The 18,584-nt window shown below is 40.6% G+C and overlaps 1 protein-coding gene across 1 annotated transcript in view; it reads right to left on the bottom strand.

Moving 5' to 3' along the window:
* The window catches only part of ITGBL1 (integrin subunit beta like 1), a 127,867-nt gene extending 119,697 nt beyond the window's left edge, over positions 1-8,170 (bottom strand). Inside the window, exons 1-2 of the mRNA XM_042867549.1 lie at positions 7,853-8,170; positions 6,469-6,680 (exon numbers count right to left, since the gene is read on the bottom strand). Coding sequence (XP_042723483.1) covers positions 6,469-6,680; positions 7,853-7,956 — 316 coding nt within the window. The 5' untranslated portion in view covers positions 7,957-8,170. The remainder of the gene's footprint in view (positions 1-6,468; positions 6,681-7,852) is intronic.
* Between the last annotated feature and the right edge of the window lie 10,414 nt (positions 8,171-18,584).

Raw genomic sequence — 18,584 nt, 5'->3', positions numbered from 1 at the left:
AAACTGATCTTAGGCATTCTGTTTTAAATAAAAAGGATTTTTACAAATGGAACTGTATGTGAACCCACATAAATGGAGAGCAGCTGTATTCAATTGCACTTGCTCCTAAATTCTCAATTCCCATTTAGAGAAACTGCCCTTTTAAAGATGATGGGCAATTTTCTTTCAGTGATAGCTGTCACTTGGATCTGTTCCTAAGCTCAGACTGGGAGTTATGCTTCATTACACTGGCTGTGTTCATGATGAGGATCATCTGTGGCTTGAAACAAAGAAGTAAGAACAAAGATAATTCATTCAAAAGACAGTCACTAGCAGCTCCAGTCTTACAATAATATTCTAGCAAAGTGCTTCAACACCACTTCATGATTTTAAATACATTTATTATTGTTTATCTTCTTTCCACAAAATTAACCTGCCTATAAAAACAGCAGACAAAAAACCAAGTACATTTGCAGTACTAACTTCCACGATTCTGCAACAGAAGGCCTCAACTTTATCTCTGAAAGTCAGACCACAGTTGTACAACTCATTCATTGCTGCTATTCTTTCCAGTTTAAAAGCTGCTGGAATAACTTTCCCCCAGGAACACAGTGCTGTGACCAGTTTCTCCAGATACAACATCTGCTGCTGCATGCGGCTGCCAGGCAATAGCAGGTTGGCTGCAACATTTTCCACGTCATGAAATTATTACTCAGTCCACTGATTTCCAGACCAGTGTCAGAGTTCCCGGCCACTTTCCCCATAAAGAGACCCAGATATTCGTGGGAAGACTCTGACTGCCACTTTTCAAGTCACTGATGAGAAAATACCTTGGCTTTTGTCGGTGGTGCTTGTCGGTTGGACAAATGAAAGGATGAAGGGTGTCTTAGTAGCGTTAGGAATTGCTTTTCAAGAAGGGAGACAGGTGCAATTAAACTCTTTTAAAGCCTTATTATTTCTTATATGAAAATCTGATCATGTGGCTGCTTGAGTTGATGTTTCAGCCCACTCTCCATCTTCAGAATCTCTGCTAATAAAAACCCACTCAACAGGAAAGGAAGTTTCAAAATAGCCTTTGAAAATATGGTTTAAAGAACACTGTTTTCACTCCGTATTCACACTTGAAACAGAGGACTGCAGAGAAACATACTTCTGGATATAGATACACGTTTTTAGATGTATAACTGTTACTACGGGCAGAAATTGCAAGTGGTTTGGGCTGAAATAAATCCCCTCTTTTTAGGGTGAATAAAAGCTGAAAGAAACAAAAGGTCTACAGTATAGTAGTAGAAGCAGTGGATGGTTTGCAGGACAACTTATTAATAATAGAATTTTAAATAAGCATAGAAAAAGTTACAAAGAAAGTCAATTCTTTTATAAAGGCTGTCATAAGAACACTTACTAAAACAATCCACTGCCAAAGCAGGTTAAGATCATTAATACACTCTCCTGTAACAGTAAGTACACCATTTATTATCTATCATCCATCTTCTCCATATTAATGGAAATGAAACATGTATGTTCACGAAAGGGTGTAGGCTTAAAGATCAGCTAGTTCCAATCCCCCCTGCCATAGGCAGGGTTGCCAGCTGCTAGATCAGGCTGCCCTGGATTCCATCCAACCTGGCCTTGAACGGCCCCAAAGAGGGCGCATCCACAACCTCTCTGGGCAGCCTGTGCCAGTGCCTCACCACCCTCTGTGTAAAAAATTTCTTCCAAACTTCTAACTTAAATTTCTCCTCTTTTAGTTTAAAGCCATTCCTCCTTGTCCTATTACTATCAGACAGAATAAAAAGATGGTCCTTCTCCTTCTTGTAAGCTCCTTTTCATCTTCCTGGAGTCTTCTCCTCCAAACAAAACAGGACCAATCCCTCATGCTTTCTTCACAGAAGAGGTGCTTCAGTTCTTTGATCATCTTCATGCCCTCTCCCTAGACCTGAACCAACAGCTCCACATCCACCTTTCTGTACTGGGGTTCCCAGGCTTGAACACAGTACTCCAGACAGAACCTCACAAGTGCAGAGTAGAGGGGAAAAATCACCTCTGTTGCACTGCTAGTCACCCCTTTCCTGATGCAGTCCAGGATACTGTTGGCCTTCCAGGCTGCAAGAGTAATCTGCTTTGAAATCTCTGTCTAACCTTTCTCTTCATTCCTCATTTGTCACTGGTATGAATATACACACCGCTTTTGGAACTACAACAGTTGCAGGTGAATCCAAGACTGCTTGAATTTACCTATCTTGAATATCAGCAATATAAAACTGTGGACAATAAAAGCTCTGCAAGTTCTTTGAATTCCATTCTCAGTTTCAGTCTGGAAGGGGAAAAATTGTTTATCAGATCTTAATAACTATGGAAAAAACAAAGCTAATCAATTAGTTGTGGACATAGAGGACCCTTTTCCTTCCACTGGACTCTTTTCAGCTGTCACAGGGTTGTGTCTGACCCCATTAGATATGAGCAGTAAAATCTCTAGTGTTCCAGCTGGTACATTCCACATCTGTTCTCTAGGAACACCTAGAATGTTCTCATTACAGTTAGTCATGGAAGTTTATACATAGTTTACTTTCTCTACCCTTGTTAATCACAGACACAGCAACAAAAACTAAGACATTTTAAAAAATCCACTAAAATTGATTTTCTTCTATTCTGCAAAACCAAAGGCAAATATGTGTCAAGCAACTCTTTGATGGGAATCCATGCCACATTCTGTTTTCCTTAGCACACAACACAGGCTCCAGATACAAGAAAGCCCAAGGCAGTATGAAAGTGTCTGAGGTCAAAACTGTTATTTGCAAATAAACAGCAACAAATACACTTCCTGCCCTGAATGAGGTATAAATATTTTGAGATTTCGATTCAGTGGTGTGCAGTCTTCCTACTTTTATCTCCTACTTTGAAAACCAGCAACAAATGGCAAAATACAAATGTCACCAGCACTGCAAAGAGAATGGCAGTACTGGGATTTCACTCTTCACTGCACTCTCAAGGTACAGCAGGAAGATAAAAAGGCCACTGAGGAGGAGAGGGGATCCAATGGATCACTCTCTTCTTTGTTTCTAACTCCTTGAAAAAATCACCCATTACCTTACCCAAAGAGAAAAAACTAGTCACAATTCCTTCCAAAGCATCTGGAAACATCTTGGAAGGGTAATAGGGCAGAGAAGTCTCAAGCAAGGGAAATTAAAAGGACAGGAGAGACATTGTATCTGCTTTTCTTCATTACTTACAGAATAATTTATTTTTTATTGCTTACATAATGCAAAAAGAAAAAACAACAGATACAGAGATGGACTTCTATCTTCAGGCCTTCCATCTTCTGAATAAGGGTCTCCAGCATCTGGTCCAGAAGGTGGATCTGACCCAGAAAGCATCGTGGAAGAACTGCATACAGATCAACTAAGTATGTTGTTTAGCTTGGGACAGGAGATGGAAGTGAACGTTTGTCTGAACTGATTGGCAGGGAAACGCCAAGATAACTATCTTTGGCACTAGTGACAGACAACTCTGTCTGTCCAACTCTGAATATGAATATCACTAGTGATTACATATCAACCACTTGAAAAAGCCATCACTCTGGCAGGATGAAAAGTAGCTCTCTTGAAATAACATTCAACTCAGATGCCCTGGCTGTCTAGAGGAATATTCAATTAGTGTCTCAAAATTCTGCATGTAGTCCCCCTCAGCTCCAATTGCTATTATACTTATCAGGATAGACTAGCATGAAATAGTGCAGTATACATAAAATTAAAAATAGGGGGGGAAAGGGAGAAGGAAAAAAAAAAAGAAAAAAGAAAAAAAAAAGAAAGAAAAAATGAAAAAATGAAAAAATGAAGAAAGAAAAGGTACAGAAATTCAGTAAGACATCTTGGCTATTCATCTAGAAGGAATATAATTTCGTCACTGAGTCAAAAAATTTGCTCTAGGATTCAAAGAAAGGAAGGCATTCCGTACCTAGGAAATCAGCTTGGTGGCTTAATGCAAAGAAACAGAAGGTACTGTTGAGTGAATGGTCCTTCACAGTCAACATACAATTTTTCTTTCTGATGGAATATTCTAAATTTGTCTAAGAGAAGGAACTAATAGACAAAGACTTAAACTAATAGAGACTTGACAAGTCTTGATTGTATGCGAAAGTGGTACATTCACGCAGTGAATTACTGTAATAGCAGTATCAGTATCTTTTTCTCAGAATATGAAGACAAGATTCTGAAATTCCCCGTATGTGGCATACATAGAAAATCTGGTGTAACAAGATCAAAATACCATCTATGTTTTTCTGTCGTGCTTTAAAATAAGACCGCAGGATTGAAAGACAAATAAAGGAAGTCACATAAGTCTTTGAGGATCAATATCTATGCCACTGTCAATCACATGAAAGGGCAGTAGTCCTGTAAATTTGCCATCAGAATATTTCTGGAAGGAACAAGGGGGATGTTAGTCATGCAGTGCATGGATCACCTTCTTGCCAGTTACAGTAAACCTGACCAGGAAGGAGTGCATAGACTGGAATGGAATATGATTTCCATTGACCAGATCCATACTATGCATCTCAGCCTCCAAAAAAGTTACCTGGGATCTGCTCTCCTGAAGTGCTGATCAACTCTGAACTCCAACAAAGTTGACTCTACTACTGACAAGAAATACAAGCCAAACAAGCAAAAAAACTCAGCTATTTCCCTCCCCATAAATGTGTACTATTTCTTGTTTTGTTTTGTTTTGTTTTGTTTTTTTACTACTTTCAATGCAGATGAGTGAATTTTGGTTTTTGAGAATGCAGTGATAATGCTGCTTCAGTACTCCACCTAGATGAAGTGACAACTACAAAATTTTCAAAAATGTTTTTGAAAAAACATTTATCACTTAACATTTGCATTTTTAAACTGATATATAAAGTGTTATACAAACTATCATTAGAAATCTCTTGGGTTTGTTTATCCTGTCAGCACCTCTTTCCAGCAAAGCACTAGCAAAACTTTCAGCCACATTAACAGGACATTAACAGGAACATAATAACTGAATTTGCAATAAACTAATAAAATTGGAGGACCTTTCAAGTTTAACTGTATAACTGCCCCCAAGAAACAGTACCAAGCATACTGAGATCACACCACTGATCAGAAAATTCACCTTTGGGGCAGCAAGCACTGACATAAACAGCAGTCCTCAGATATTTCTTGTGTAACTAGATTTATATTGCTGACTAGAGAGTCTATAAATCAGTTTCTCCATAAAGTCATAGGTGCCAAATACAAATATTTTTCTTATAAACCCATTCTTGATCTTTTCATATTAGTATTGGACTTCTTAGCTACATTGTTGCTAAAGTAAGTTGCTCTTTTTTTCCTACAGAATTTGCCAAACCCACTGCTGGAATGCATCTGTATTATCCTCTTACTAGTAGAATTCCTGTAACATTCCCATTGACCTAATTGCAGTTTTTGGCCTGAAAAGATGACACGTTTGTGTGAATCTGTTAAAGCTGTTTAAGCAGGGACACAAGAAATGAAGTGCCCATGTGACCCGTTTCATCAAGATCCAGACTGAATCCCCTTAGGAATGTGATGGCATTTCTTCGTGCTTTTCTCTAAAATCCTATTCTAAGCTTCTTTAAAGAAAAAAACCCTCCAAAATCTGACAGAAATAGCCCAGAAACTTAAGTAAAGACAGCTGGAAAGATGAAAGAGTGATAATGTTTAGATGCAAACCAAGTGACATGCTCCAGCAACTGGCGGGGGCTAAATTTTGTCCCAGAAATGTATGCCATTTAATCTGCCATTAAAGGATAGAGTGTTAGTGGGGAAATCTCAGAAACCACAACACAATTACATTGTTTTAAGTCTCTGTTTGGACAGCATTATCTCTACTTGGAGTAAAACTGTTTTGGTATTTATACCCTTCAGCATGATACTTGTTACAGCAAATATTCTTCCTCATAGCAGGAGAAGAAAAACATTACAAGACACAACAAATTGTTTAGCAACAGCTTAAAGCCTTGATAGAAACTGCACACCACTGGTAGGTGAGCAGTTCAAATGCAGCAATGTTACATTAAAAAAAAAAGCATACAGTCTTGCATTTTGTGTTAGATTCAAAATGCAGTTTATAGAGTCTCCATACCAGTGTGACTCCTACTTTTGCCCTTGCTTCTAAAAAGTGGGCAAAGTCCCATCTTATTGCACAGGCAATTCCTTTGACTTGTGACATTTAATCCTCCAATCAGCCAAAAACCCCATTTAGAGTTTTCCCACTTCTCGATATCAGGAGACTCAGTAAAAAAAAAACTAATTAATAGTTAAAAATTAAAGATCCTAAATTATGGTTGGACTCGATGATCTCAAAGATCTTTTCCAACCTAAATGATTCTATTATCTTACAAAACTGTAAGGTGCATAGATGACTGTGTCTCTGCTCTATCTACACGCTGTGTTTCCAAGATATTTCTGGACTTCATTTCCTAAAGCTCCAATTGCCACAGTAGCTTCTTACCTCCACAGACCTTCCCGTCGTAGATCTCACACACCCAGTCTTGGCACTCGCACAGTGGCCCATAATATTTGCCAGCCTCCGTCACTTGGCAGATGCAGACCCCGCAGTCGCACCTGCCCCTGCCACTGCACAGTGGGCCTCCTGGGACACGGCACCGGAGCTCTGCCTCAGCACGGGGCAGGAGGCACAAAACAGGGCTGCCCGAGGAGCTCCTGAGAAGGACAGCCAAGAGAAGAAGCTGTGGTCAAAGCCGGGTGCTAATGAGCAAACCACCTCGCTGTCACAGCTTCAGCCATTCCCCACATCATCACTTTTAATGCCACAGCTTTGTTTATGCTTTCAAACTACCGTTTTCCTGAAATGACTTGTTTTTAACCCTTTTTATCAGAAATATCCTTGTTATCCGCACGAATGCTTATGTTGTATATTAACTATCATGTTAAACTGCATTAGGTCCATCTCTTTCACATGTACCTGGTATGTGTGCATACCTATCTGCACATATACATACTACATGTACAATTTGATTATCTGTTATAAAGCTTTTTGGTCTGGATTATTTCAAAAGTTTTACAAAAGACAGAACTTCTAAGCAGCAAAACTAGAACACAGAATATCAAAAAACAATTTATGGTTGATTCTACTAGATTTATATTTGTGAAAGTAATGATTTTGCAGTCTTCTGGTTGTCAGAGATAGGGGATATTGCTTTCATCAGAACAGAAAACAGCAGTAATCACTGATTTCCACAAATTCACTGGGCACAAATTTAGTGGCTGTGATTTTATTAAATTCAGGAGAAAACATATGCAAGATCTGAGGATGTGCTATTCTGCCATGCAGTTCTGCCATGCAGTGGAGATAAGGACTTGCAGGACATACACAAGTAGAATCAGATGCTGCCTCACCAGGATTGCAGGAAACAGAACAAAGAACAAGGCCAAGTTACAAGCGCCAAAAGCAGGTGTTCCCCATGCTAGGGAATGCTGACAACTGAGGTTGGTATTATCCGCACTCCTCAGATACTAGATGTTACAGGTTTAGGATAGAAGAGCTGCTGTCTATAAGCATAGGCAGGTGCTGGCCCTGAAGGAGGCAAAGACCTAAAGGAAAATAAAGTTCATCATGCTGTTACATTGAGACAGTGGAGCATACATAGTCTGTGGTTGTGCTCCCACTCTACTCAGCAGCAGAATTCAAAGATTTGGGAATAAGCAACAATCCCTGTCCAACTTTTCCCTCTTCAATGCATGAACGTTCTCCATCTCAGACACAAAATACCTCACACCTGCACAACACTCCGCTTTCTCCACATCCAGACCTCCATCACGCATCCCCTAAGGTGGGTGATAACCCCCCAAAATCACTTCCCCGGTGCACTTACCACAGGGCTGGGGTGGTGGCGGGCCGCAGACTGGGCAGGGAACCCACCGACACCATCAGCAGCACCAGTCCCAGCAGCCTCTGCGCGTGCATTGTGCCGACCATGCCCCTGCTGCCTCCCTTGGGTAGATGGACAGACAGTGGATGGACAGACGGATGGACGGACAGAGCCGCTGGGCGTGTGGAGAGCTGTGAGTTGGACAAGCCCAGCTCCAGGGCTGCTCCCCCCGCGCTGCAGTGGCGGTGATTAGCTGCCTGGGAGCGGGATTTGGGCAGCGCTCTGGGAGGGAGGCCGGTGCCAAACCCTGAAGTTTACAGTCTAGGCAGGGGAGTAATTAGAAACAGTTGCGCAGCCAGATGGTTTATTTTGATGTTTTAAAAGTGGCCCGCACACAGATGTGAGTGAACTGTCTCAGTCTCAAAGTGCAGGCACCGTAAATATTTGAGGTATGTGTATCCCCACGTCCTTTGACGGATGGCTGTTTGGGACGTGCCCTGTAAGGCAGTGAGGAAAGCTGTATGGCAGAGGGGTTGGGACTGATGCCTCCCTGCAGCCCTAGTCTGTCAGGCAGTGCAGCAGATCCAGGTCACAGGCTGGCACCAGGCTGGGTGAGCACCGATGTATAAACATCAGCAGTAGTGAGCCAATGCCCAGCAGCTCATTAACACACATAGCACAGTGCTTCAGAGCATCAGCATGAGAGTTTAGAAGTGGCTTAAAACTAACCTAAAAGAAGGGAGATACATACCAAATGAGTAAAATTTGGCAGGAATGACCATGTGCATTTCTTCAGAACTGAGAGTTCAAAACGTCTGTCCTGTGAGGCCAAGAGCTGGGACTTCTCATTCTGGTGAAGAGGAGGCTCAGGGAGATCTCATCAATGCCTGTAAGTACCTGACGAGAGTACACAGAGGATGCAGCCAGGTTCTTTTCTGTGGTGCCCTGTGCCAAGACAAGAGGCTGTGGGTAAAAACTGCAGCCCAGGAGGTTCCCTCTGAACACCAGGAGCAGTGCTGCACTTGCGGATGCCGAAGCACTGGCACAGGCTGCCCAGAAACTGTTGAGTCTCCTCCCTGGAGCTCTCCAAAAGCTGCCTGGTCATGGCAGGGTCTGGAGCAGGTTGGTCCAGAGCTTCCTGCCAGCCTCAGCCACCCTGTAAGTCCACGGTTGACCTGGGGAATTGCTGGCTGTCTGATACATACCTGTAGTGGAAAGTTCATAAGAAAGAAAACAAACTTCCACCTTCTAAGGTGGTACAGCATAATTGTCCTTACCTTACACATCCACATGAGCAGTTTTGAAACATTTTGTAGAAGATTTAATTTGTTCCAGAGGGTGTTTTGTAGGCCAAATTCTTCAATAGCTTTCAAAAAACAAATAACTTTTGTTTTATTCTTATGTTATGCATCTGGAATAGCACAGATTATACTGTTCTAGAAAACTTTAAAATTATGTTAAAAATCTTACAGATACTGTCTTTTCCAAAAGTGTCATTGGATTTAACATATTGAACTCAAGTATACAGTTCCCAGGATTCCTGCTAACACAAGTAGTTCTGCCAACGATCCTTCTGTGAACAGTAAGTCAATCAGTTGACTTGGCTCTATTGGTTTTATAGATGCCAAAGAACATTTTAAGGCCAGTTTGAGGCCTGTAACGTCCAATTTTCAGAATAGTACCCTTTCAATTTGAAATATGAACTTTCATTGAAACACAAAAGAATAGACAGGAAGAAAATCTGTACTGTCATAATGTACAAGGGCTGCTCCAAAAGTAATGCCTCCTATTTTATAATGTTGGCCCACAGTATCAGAGGCAGGTGGTGCTAATGTGGCAGTAGAGGTTAAACCATCCCATCAGTATTCCATCACATTTTGTTGCCATGCAACAAAACACAGCAGAGGAGCAATCTGACAGAATGGCATAAGACATGGAAGTGCATGTGAAGCAAAGGTGTAGAACTGAATTTTTCCATTTAAAAAAATAAATAAATGAAAAGGCACCTATTGACATTCATCTACATTTGGTGAACCAAATGGAGACCAAACAGGAGATGTCAGCACAGTGAGAAGGTGGGTTGTGCATTTCAGCAGTAACAACAGCAACGTGAAGAACAAGCCACGTTCCAGACAGAAATGCACAGCTGTTACACCACAAAATGAAGAGGGTCTTAATCACTTTATCTGCACAAATCAGCTATTGGTGGTGACAGTGTTGAAAAAAAGTGTTTTTTAGCTTTGAATTTTGTCTATCAGAGCAAACAGACAGTGTTATTATGCATTTTATCTGTTGTAGTTCTCACAGAAATAAATAAGAGGCATTATTTTTGGAGCAACCGGTGCACATTCTTATTCCCTGAAAATATTAAACTAAACCTGATTCCAATGGGGTATTAAACATAAGAATTTAGTTTTATTTTAACACATTACCTTGAAGTTATGGAGTCTACAGCCTTTCTGTCTACACGCAGAGCGCATAACTTTGTCCTGTAGCATGATCAAGGATATTTAGAAGGAAAAATAATTTACAGTCCTGCGTCTAGCTGCTGCATGTTATATACTAAATTTCTAAGTTTTTTTCTTCTCTTTATAAGTATTATTGTCCATTGCAAAATTTTCTCATGCAACCAGTAAAAATCTGATATTAAGACTAACCTATAGGTTTCAGTCTTCTAAATGTTTACCACTGCACTAAGCTCTTGCATTTGACTTTGATGGATCTAATGAAAAGGTAAGTAAGTTGGCAGGCCTTCACTTTTGACAATCCTTGGATGCTGAAGTCCACACTTAATACAGCAATCTGTTCCGTGTTGTTGTTTTTCAAATTTATTTGTAGAGTTATAATCAATAAATAATAACAATTTAAAAATCCTAAGATCTCTAAATTCAAAAAGGCAGCAGTTTTAAGAACAATGTAGTTGTCAGAAGTTGTACTGCTAGAAGTGTAGAGTTTATAATAGAAATAGTAGAAAGCTCTGCATTTTAAATGATAGTAATTCCCTTTTGGCACTAAATTTATCTTTAATCCACACAGTAAAATGTTGCCATCTGTTCATCCTTTTCCTTTTTTTCCTGTGCAGACTGCTGGTGATATGTGTCTGCAAAACCTCTGAGCAGTCTGCAAACTGCAACTTCAAATGTACGAGGAGAAAACAACTGTCATGATATGCTAACCTTATCACTTCATTATTTTTTATTTATTTATATTTGTTGGGGTTTTAAGTAATGCATACATTTTGGCTGTGGACCTTCTGAATTTTTAGAAGGCACAGTTACACAACTCAAGAGTGGACTATTTCAAATGTGCACCCAGAGTAGTTGTTTCCATATCTACTTGCCTCTATTACAATATCTCAGTGCTTCTTTACTGGATTTTATCTTTTTATCTTTTGCTTGGGTCTTTTATTTACTTACTTATGCTTAGAATGTTTGTGCATACATATTTATGCATATACGTATAGTATGTGGTCTGAGAGGATTTTTATCGATTTAAAAGGAGACAGTCTCTTTCTAAATGAGAACCTGACATACAGACTTGAGGACTGCTCACTACTTTTCAGCCACTTCAGGACACAATAGTAAAGAGCTTTGTTCTCCAATAGATAATGTACACCAACACAAAGCAGTGCTCATAAAATGCTACTTTTTCTACATATTTAAGTTTTAGACTGAGGCTTCAGACCTGTAAGTGCTTGGTAGTTGTACACTCAATGCATTGTTATGTCATCACCTGCAGAGGTGGTAGAGAAGTGGAGAATAGAAATTCAACACGATGCCAAGGAGGAGGAGGAAATGGAACATACAATGCTACTAATATTAAACAGCCTTCTGAAAAGTTAGCAATAGCTTTATGTAATGCTTGTCAGACAAAAATGTCTTCAAATAAAGATGTGGAATCAAGAAAATTTATGCTGCTAAACATCCTACATCTGAAAATCATTTTGAGTGCATCTCTGTTAGTGCTCTCATTAAAAGTTCGCAGGATTTGATATGGTGAGAGACTGCGATGAGTCTTTCCCCTGCAATTTTATTTACCAAGAGAAGAACTAGTGTAATTTCCTGTCCAAACTAGTGATGGATATCCTGTGATTTCATAGCCTTCTGAACTGCCCTGGGCAGCTGGCTTTAGGCGTCTCTCTTTGAGCAGGAATTTGGACTCCAAAAGTCCCTTCCAATCTCAACCATTCTGTTTTTCTGTGACTCTGATTACATACCATGCTGCTAAACCAGATTTGACTTGGTGCAGGGAAGCAGATGGACTTTTCTTACTCCTTTATTATGGCCTCATAGTGGTCAGCTTAGTTTTCCTGTCCCTTTGATTAAGGCATTAGATTTGCAAAACAAAATCCCAAAATTCCATGCTATTTTTAAGGACTTTTTTTATATAAAACAAAACTCAGAACATCTAGTGAAGAACCTAAATATGTAACCTTAAAAATATAACTGCAGACCACTAGAACTTGTCAAATAATCTTCTGGGTTTGCATGGAGCCCAGTATAGTAACACCACCAGTTTTTGTATGAAGAAACATTGCAGAGGCATTCACTTACACAGCAACTTTCTAAATTGAAACAGAAGTTGAAAATCCCACAACTTATTATTTTTCTATAAAACCTGGAATGAAGAGACTTAGAAGTTCCCAGTGATTCTGTATCACTTATGTCACAGACACAATCACCAAACTAGATGTTTCTAAAGATCTAACTTGTGGCAAGCTGTTTTAGCACCTGCAAACCAAAACATTTGACAGAGGTAACTCAAATCTAAATTAAACAGTTTGGAAATGCACACAACTGTTGAGATTCATCTCTGTGCTAACTGATGGCAGCAGAGCAGAGCAGAGCAGAAAGCCTTGTATTCTTTTTGCTAACATGACATAGAATCTGGGACAGCTGATGTATCACACAGAGAATAGAAATAGCTTTTGGAGTTACAGGATCAAGGTTAGAACAAGATTAAAGCTGAGCTGGCCTGAATGTAGCTGGCCTGGATAGTTGTGAATATAAGCTATCCAAACAGTTCACAGGCCAACATTAATCAAAAGGTTATTGTTTTATACCTTACTGTAAAGCTTAACATACAATTTCAGGTCTCAGTCAAAACTTTAAATAGTAGGTAGGTTTTTTGTTTGTTTAATATGTTCTAGTTAAATCCCCCAAACATCAATACTACTCTTCTTTTACAGAGGCCTTAAGGCAGCATGAGATTTTTAAGCATGAGGTTCCAAGGTGGCTCAGAATACCAGCAATAACAGTATGTTTTTAAAAACATACTATCATGTTCTTAACCATTTAGCACTTAGTTCGGAAAGAGAGTCATGTTCTGGTACTATCCATGCTGACAGTATTGTTGAAGAGGCCAAGAAAGGACATAAATGTGCATGACATTTTTCAACATAAAACCTCACTCTGCCAAAATACGGTTTATTTTTCAAAGGGACAATGCTACTTGCAGCTTGGGAATCTCGACAAATCTAAAATAGTGGCAAATACAATAAAAACAATGAATGTCTATGATTTTCATGTGCTTTTAACTAGATACAAGACTGATTTGAAACCAAAGATCATTCTCATCCCTATAAGTGAGGATTTGTTCCTGTACATTTCAAAAATGAACACTGCTGACTTTTTAGAGGCATGAAAGCATTAATTCAGGTTTCACATCCAAGTTGAACATATGCACACCAGATTTTCCATGCCACCGCATCCCCTCTCATGTAGTTTCAATATTCTATCTTGCATTGGTCCTGCTGCTTGTTATTGAATCAAAAATGAAGAAAACAGAAATAAAGAGGGGGGGTGACCACTATTGCTTCCACTGCTGTTTTTTAATTTTAATGCCCCTATACCATTTTTTTAAAGGTAACACACATACATACACATTTATTTGTCTATTTAGGGCCCTGCTTAATGCCTGGAAATTTAAAAAGCTTACTCCGTGTCCTTTATTCCAGTTTGTCAGTGTAGACACTAATCATAGAACAGCAGTTTCACAATCCATCCCCATCAAAATCTCGTGAATTCTAGCCCAACTTCTCTTGCACTCATCAGCCTGAAGTTACTCCGTGATGATTTTTGTTATGGTCATATGCTTCCAAGTGAAGGCACTTCTCATCCTGAGCCATACCACGCAGGCAGCTGGAAGAATGCTGGGCCATTGGATCAGTTTTAAACAGGCAGAATCCTGTCACTGTGATGCTGCTCCGCATGTGCTGATCAGAACTTCAGATTCCTGGAGAATTTTGTGTTCACAGCCATTAAGATGACTAAGGGCTTTGGATGCCTCAGGGCCAGACAGCAACTTTTTGACTCCTATCCCATGCCTAAATGATTAAATCTTCCTTTAGGTCTGAAGTTTAATTCTGAATTTCTAAATGATGTTTCATGACCTTTTTTAAAAGCTCAACCATCATTCCAAAATGAATATTTCATGAATTCTTTTACTCATTACAGAATAGCTGAAATCAGATCAAGCCATGAGTTCTTCTCTAAGTGGTTAATCAAATTCCAACAATAGCATTTCCATTAATTTCATCTCTATGGGATGTTTTAGATTTTTTTTCCATTCTCTTTCACTTCTTAATAGACATATATGGATGGTGAAAACAAGAAAAGTACAAATAAAGATCAAATACATTCAAAATAAAAGTGCATGATTTCATTATCAATAATGATGTGCCTCTTCCTATTCCCAACTACACAAAATGCATACACTGCTATGGAAGCACGTATTTACATATATATTAGCAAAGGAGATAGCAGCAATTGAGTTCTAGGAAACAGAAGAATTGGTGCCTAGGATTAGAGCTTTCCCTTCTTAACTGTTCATCTTTTACACTGAAAATGGCAAGATGAGAAGTTCATTATTTGTCTGCTTTGGTACAGCTTATTTTATATTTTAGTAAAGTTCCACTTAACACCCAAATTCAGTTCTTATCTGTCTGTCCTTATCTGGCTTGCTCAATGGGAATTTTCCAAATCAGAATAAAGCCAAACTATGGCCTTAAAGATAAAACAACTGATAGTAGTTGCAAAATTATATCAGCCATTGTATAAATATCTAAGTTTTCCACTTAATACTCGTATAAGTACAACTTAAGTTCTGAAGTATTCATAATTGCTCTGCCTGTGGCAATTATCAGTGTAAATTTGTGATTAAATGTCAAATCAAGAAATGACAAATAATAGACCTCAATTACCTCCACAGCTCTTCACAACTCTTGTGATAGGAGAAATGGTTCCAAACTAAATGAAAAGAGATTTAGACCGGGTATAAGGAAAGAGTTTTTTACAATAAGGTTATTGAAAAATTGGAACAGGTTTCTCAGAGTGGCGATAGATGCTAGATTCATGGAGCCATTTAAGGTCAGGCTGGAGGAAGCTCTGAGCAACTTAATCTACCTGTACATGTCCCTGTTCAATGAAGGTGGGTTGGATTAATTGAGCTTTAAGGGACCCTTCCAACTCAAACAATTCTATGATTCTATGATTCTATAAATGAAATACACTACTGTTTTTCCCTTGCTCACAGAAAGCACATCAAAGCATCAAGGGTTAAATCATTTCACCAGCAGTATCACCACCTGATGCAAGTCTTGCTCATAGACAGGCAATGGAAGAGAATCCGACCCTGTGCTGAAGTACTCATCTGTATTATTAGCTCGCAGTTCACAGAAGCTGCACAGAGGTAAGGAGGGCAAAACAGTTACCAAATATGATAGGAGGTAAAAGCAGAAATATGAAATAAGTTAAGGAAGATGTGAATACCCCAGAGCTCAGACTCATTTGCAGGACAGCCAAGATGGTTCAGCAGATCGGCCACACCAGATGGCCTCCCAAGATCCCTACAAAACTGAATTGTTCTATCACATATCATTTTTCACTGGCCAGTATATCCATACATCCACTGAAAAGCTTGTACGAAATCACATCTGCTTTGCATATGCTGGCTTAGATGTAGCTTTAAATTTTTTCTCTTTGCAACTATCACTTCTCGTTCAAGAGATGCTATCCTGAACAATAAAACGCTGCCTAGAAACTTATTCCAGCTACTAAAATATAATCGAGGAGGAAAATGATCAAATATGAAGAGTATTACTTGTAAACACATTTATTTCTAAGCTGATTTGCTTACTTTTTTCATCTTCATTTTTTTTTTCTGTATCAGCTGGTCATTTACTATTAGAGACACGAATTCTGCAAACACTATAATTAGGTGCTCAGATTCACTGGAATTGCTAATGGTGTTAACACAGGACACAAGCACTGACAGAACTGCATCCATAAACCTCAGGCCAGCTCCCTGACGGGCTTACAAGCTTTTTGTTGTAACAGTCACATAGGTACAATCTAACAAAACTTAATGCAATTTATGCCATACGTTTCCCTTCTGTTTTCTGTGGTATTTTGCTAAGTGTTTCATTTTTCAAATCCTATTCCACATCTTTAGCGCTATCACGGCAACTGCATTTGCAGGATTATCTCTTTGATTTTGTTAATTTTAGAGGCTCAGAAGGCTGTCAACTGGAATCATTTAAAGACAAAGTATAATTTATTGAAATTCACTTCTTTTTTTTTTTCCTTTTTTTTTTTTTTTTTTTCTGAAGAAGATAAAAATGCAGATTGGAATGCGGTGACTTCAGTGACAGAGGAGGTTTCCAAGTACTTATTTGAGGTATTCCTTTACAACAGGTGATGTCGGACTCTCATTCACTTGTAGCTATTTTGGGCCTCAATGAGCCAGCACACACACTCCGAAGAGCACCGTACAGGCTCAGATTGATGCTGGGGGCCGAGGATCGGCACCGGCAGTGACAGCTGCCCCAGATGTGTTACCCCGGTATGCGCTCCCAGGACTGCGTTCTGCTTCCTCGCTGCGTGATGGCTCTGTGTGAAGGCACGGGCGGCCTCAGCTCACCCTGCGGTTCCCCAACCACTGAGCTCCGCGCCTCCTAAACCCGGAGCATTCAGAACCTGGGGTGGATTTTTGCGCTTTTTTTTTTTTTTTTTTTTTTTTTTTTTTGTCTGTCTGTGCGTATGTTGCGCGGCGTTGGCCCCGTCCCCTCCTCGGCCTCTCCCCGGTGCCCGCAGGCCGCCCCACCCGCCGCCGTTGCCGAGAGACCGAGGGCGGCCGCCCGGCTCCGCTCCGTTCCGCTCCCCCCGCTCCGCCGCCGAAACACCGCTAGCATCTCACACACCCGCGGGTGCCGGGGCTGGCCCCTCCCGAGCGCGCCATGAAGGCGGATGCTGGCGGTAGGTTGGAGGCATCGGGCGCGGCTCGCAGTGCGGCGCTGGCTCGGTACGGTGACCCCCGGCTCCTCCCCGCTCCATCCCCGGCCCCCGGCGCATCCAGCGCCGCTGACCGCTGCCTCGCTCCCTAGGCCGCCGGTGGAACGCGCGACGAGAGGCCCGGCCGGGGCTCAGCGGATCGCCGGGGCCGCGTCCTGCCGACCCCCGCGGTGGGAGGGGGCCAGCGCCGGGGCGGAGTGGGAGGGCGGCTGCTCGCCCGGCTTGCCGGAGCAGGGATGCCGGCATTGTGCCGGCTGAGTGCATGGCTAGCGCCGAGCCCGGGAGTGGGGCCCGCTCTGCTAGTCTTCGTCAGCCGCCGGTTGCGGGGCGGATGGAGAGAGGCTGAGATGAAGCGCGTCTCCCTGCAATCAGTGGTCGGTGTCTGGGGTATACATTGCTCCGGTGGAGAAAGGCATGCTTGGGGTTTTGTGTTCGCATCTTTTTGTTTTAGCGCTCCTGACCGTTTCTAGGAAGAGCTGAGATTTCCAACGGCCTTTAGGTACCCATCAACCTTTAAGTTAGCTGTGATTTCTTCAGCTGTATTGTTGCATTCTGAGTCTCTCACCAAGAAAATATTCACAGGGACATAATGCCATCTAAATGCTCTTTGGGTCTTTGGTTTTTTATGTGACATCTCAACTTCCCATTTCATTTTCCCTCTATTTATTTCCTTCTACAGCCACCATATCCCTCCAACTCCCTAAGCAACCAAAAAATAAATAATACCTATTAGCTTTTTTTTTTTTTTTTTTTTTTTTTTTTCTATGTAAATCACAAAATTAAGAAACATCAGTGGATAGATTAAAAAAAAAAAACATCTTCTTTGAGCTGGTCTATCAGCCTGCTGCAAGTCCATGAGTGTACATCTAGGAACATTTATGAACAGCTGAGGGAATTCTCTAATTGCTTCATCTAGGTGCACTGTTTTTAAAATGAAATTTTAAAGCTGTAGCAATCAACAGGGTTGAAGTATAGACTCATGGTCATTTTGTTTGTTATATCTTTTTATTTTATTCTGAAGTTCAGTCCGCCAAAGTTCATTCACATATGAGATACACCTGGAAATACCAGTTTCTAATATCCAAACTGTTTTAACTTCTTCCTTTTGGACACTGATGTCATGATAAGCACCATGTGGAGCTGGGTGGCATTCATTCCGATCCATGTCTTGAATCACGTAGGTTTTCAGGCCTTAGATCTTCCTCCCAAGAAAGTAGTACCAAGCTTTGTTACAGGAGATGTGGGGCTACAGAACCAAACTCAGGAAGAAGTGGGAAGTTAATGATTTTCCAGGATGGGAATGCCTTCTTGGAGGTATATCATGATGAGATACAACTGTTAGTGGCTTCTGGAATTTGTGATTCCCCTCAATGTTACAGAGGAATTCGGGCAGTTGAAAACAAGATTTTTGATGTGTTTATGAGTAAAATAGAGGCAATGCAATC

This window comes from Lagopus leucura, unplaced genomic scaffold, assembly GCF_019238085.1.
Source record: "Lagopus leucura isolate 7727_CA_CO unplaced genomic scaffold, USGS_WTPT01 Super-Scaffold_100001, whole genome shotgun sequence".
Classification (NCBI taxonomy): domain Eukaryota; kingdom Metazoa; phylum Chordata; class Aves; order Galliformes; family Phasianidae; genus Lagopus; species Lagopus leucura.
Note: the sequence above shows the minus strand (reverse complement) of the source record. Positions and strands in the feature narration are given on the sequence as shown.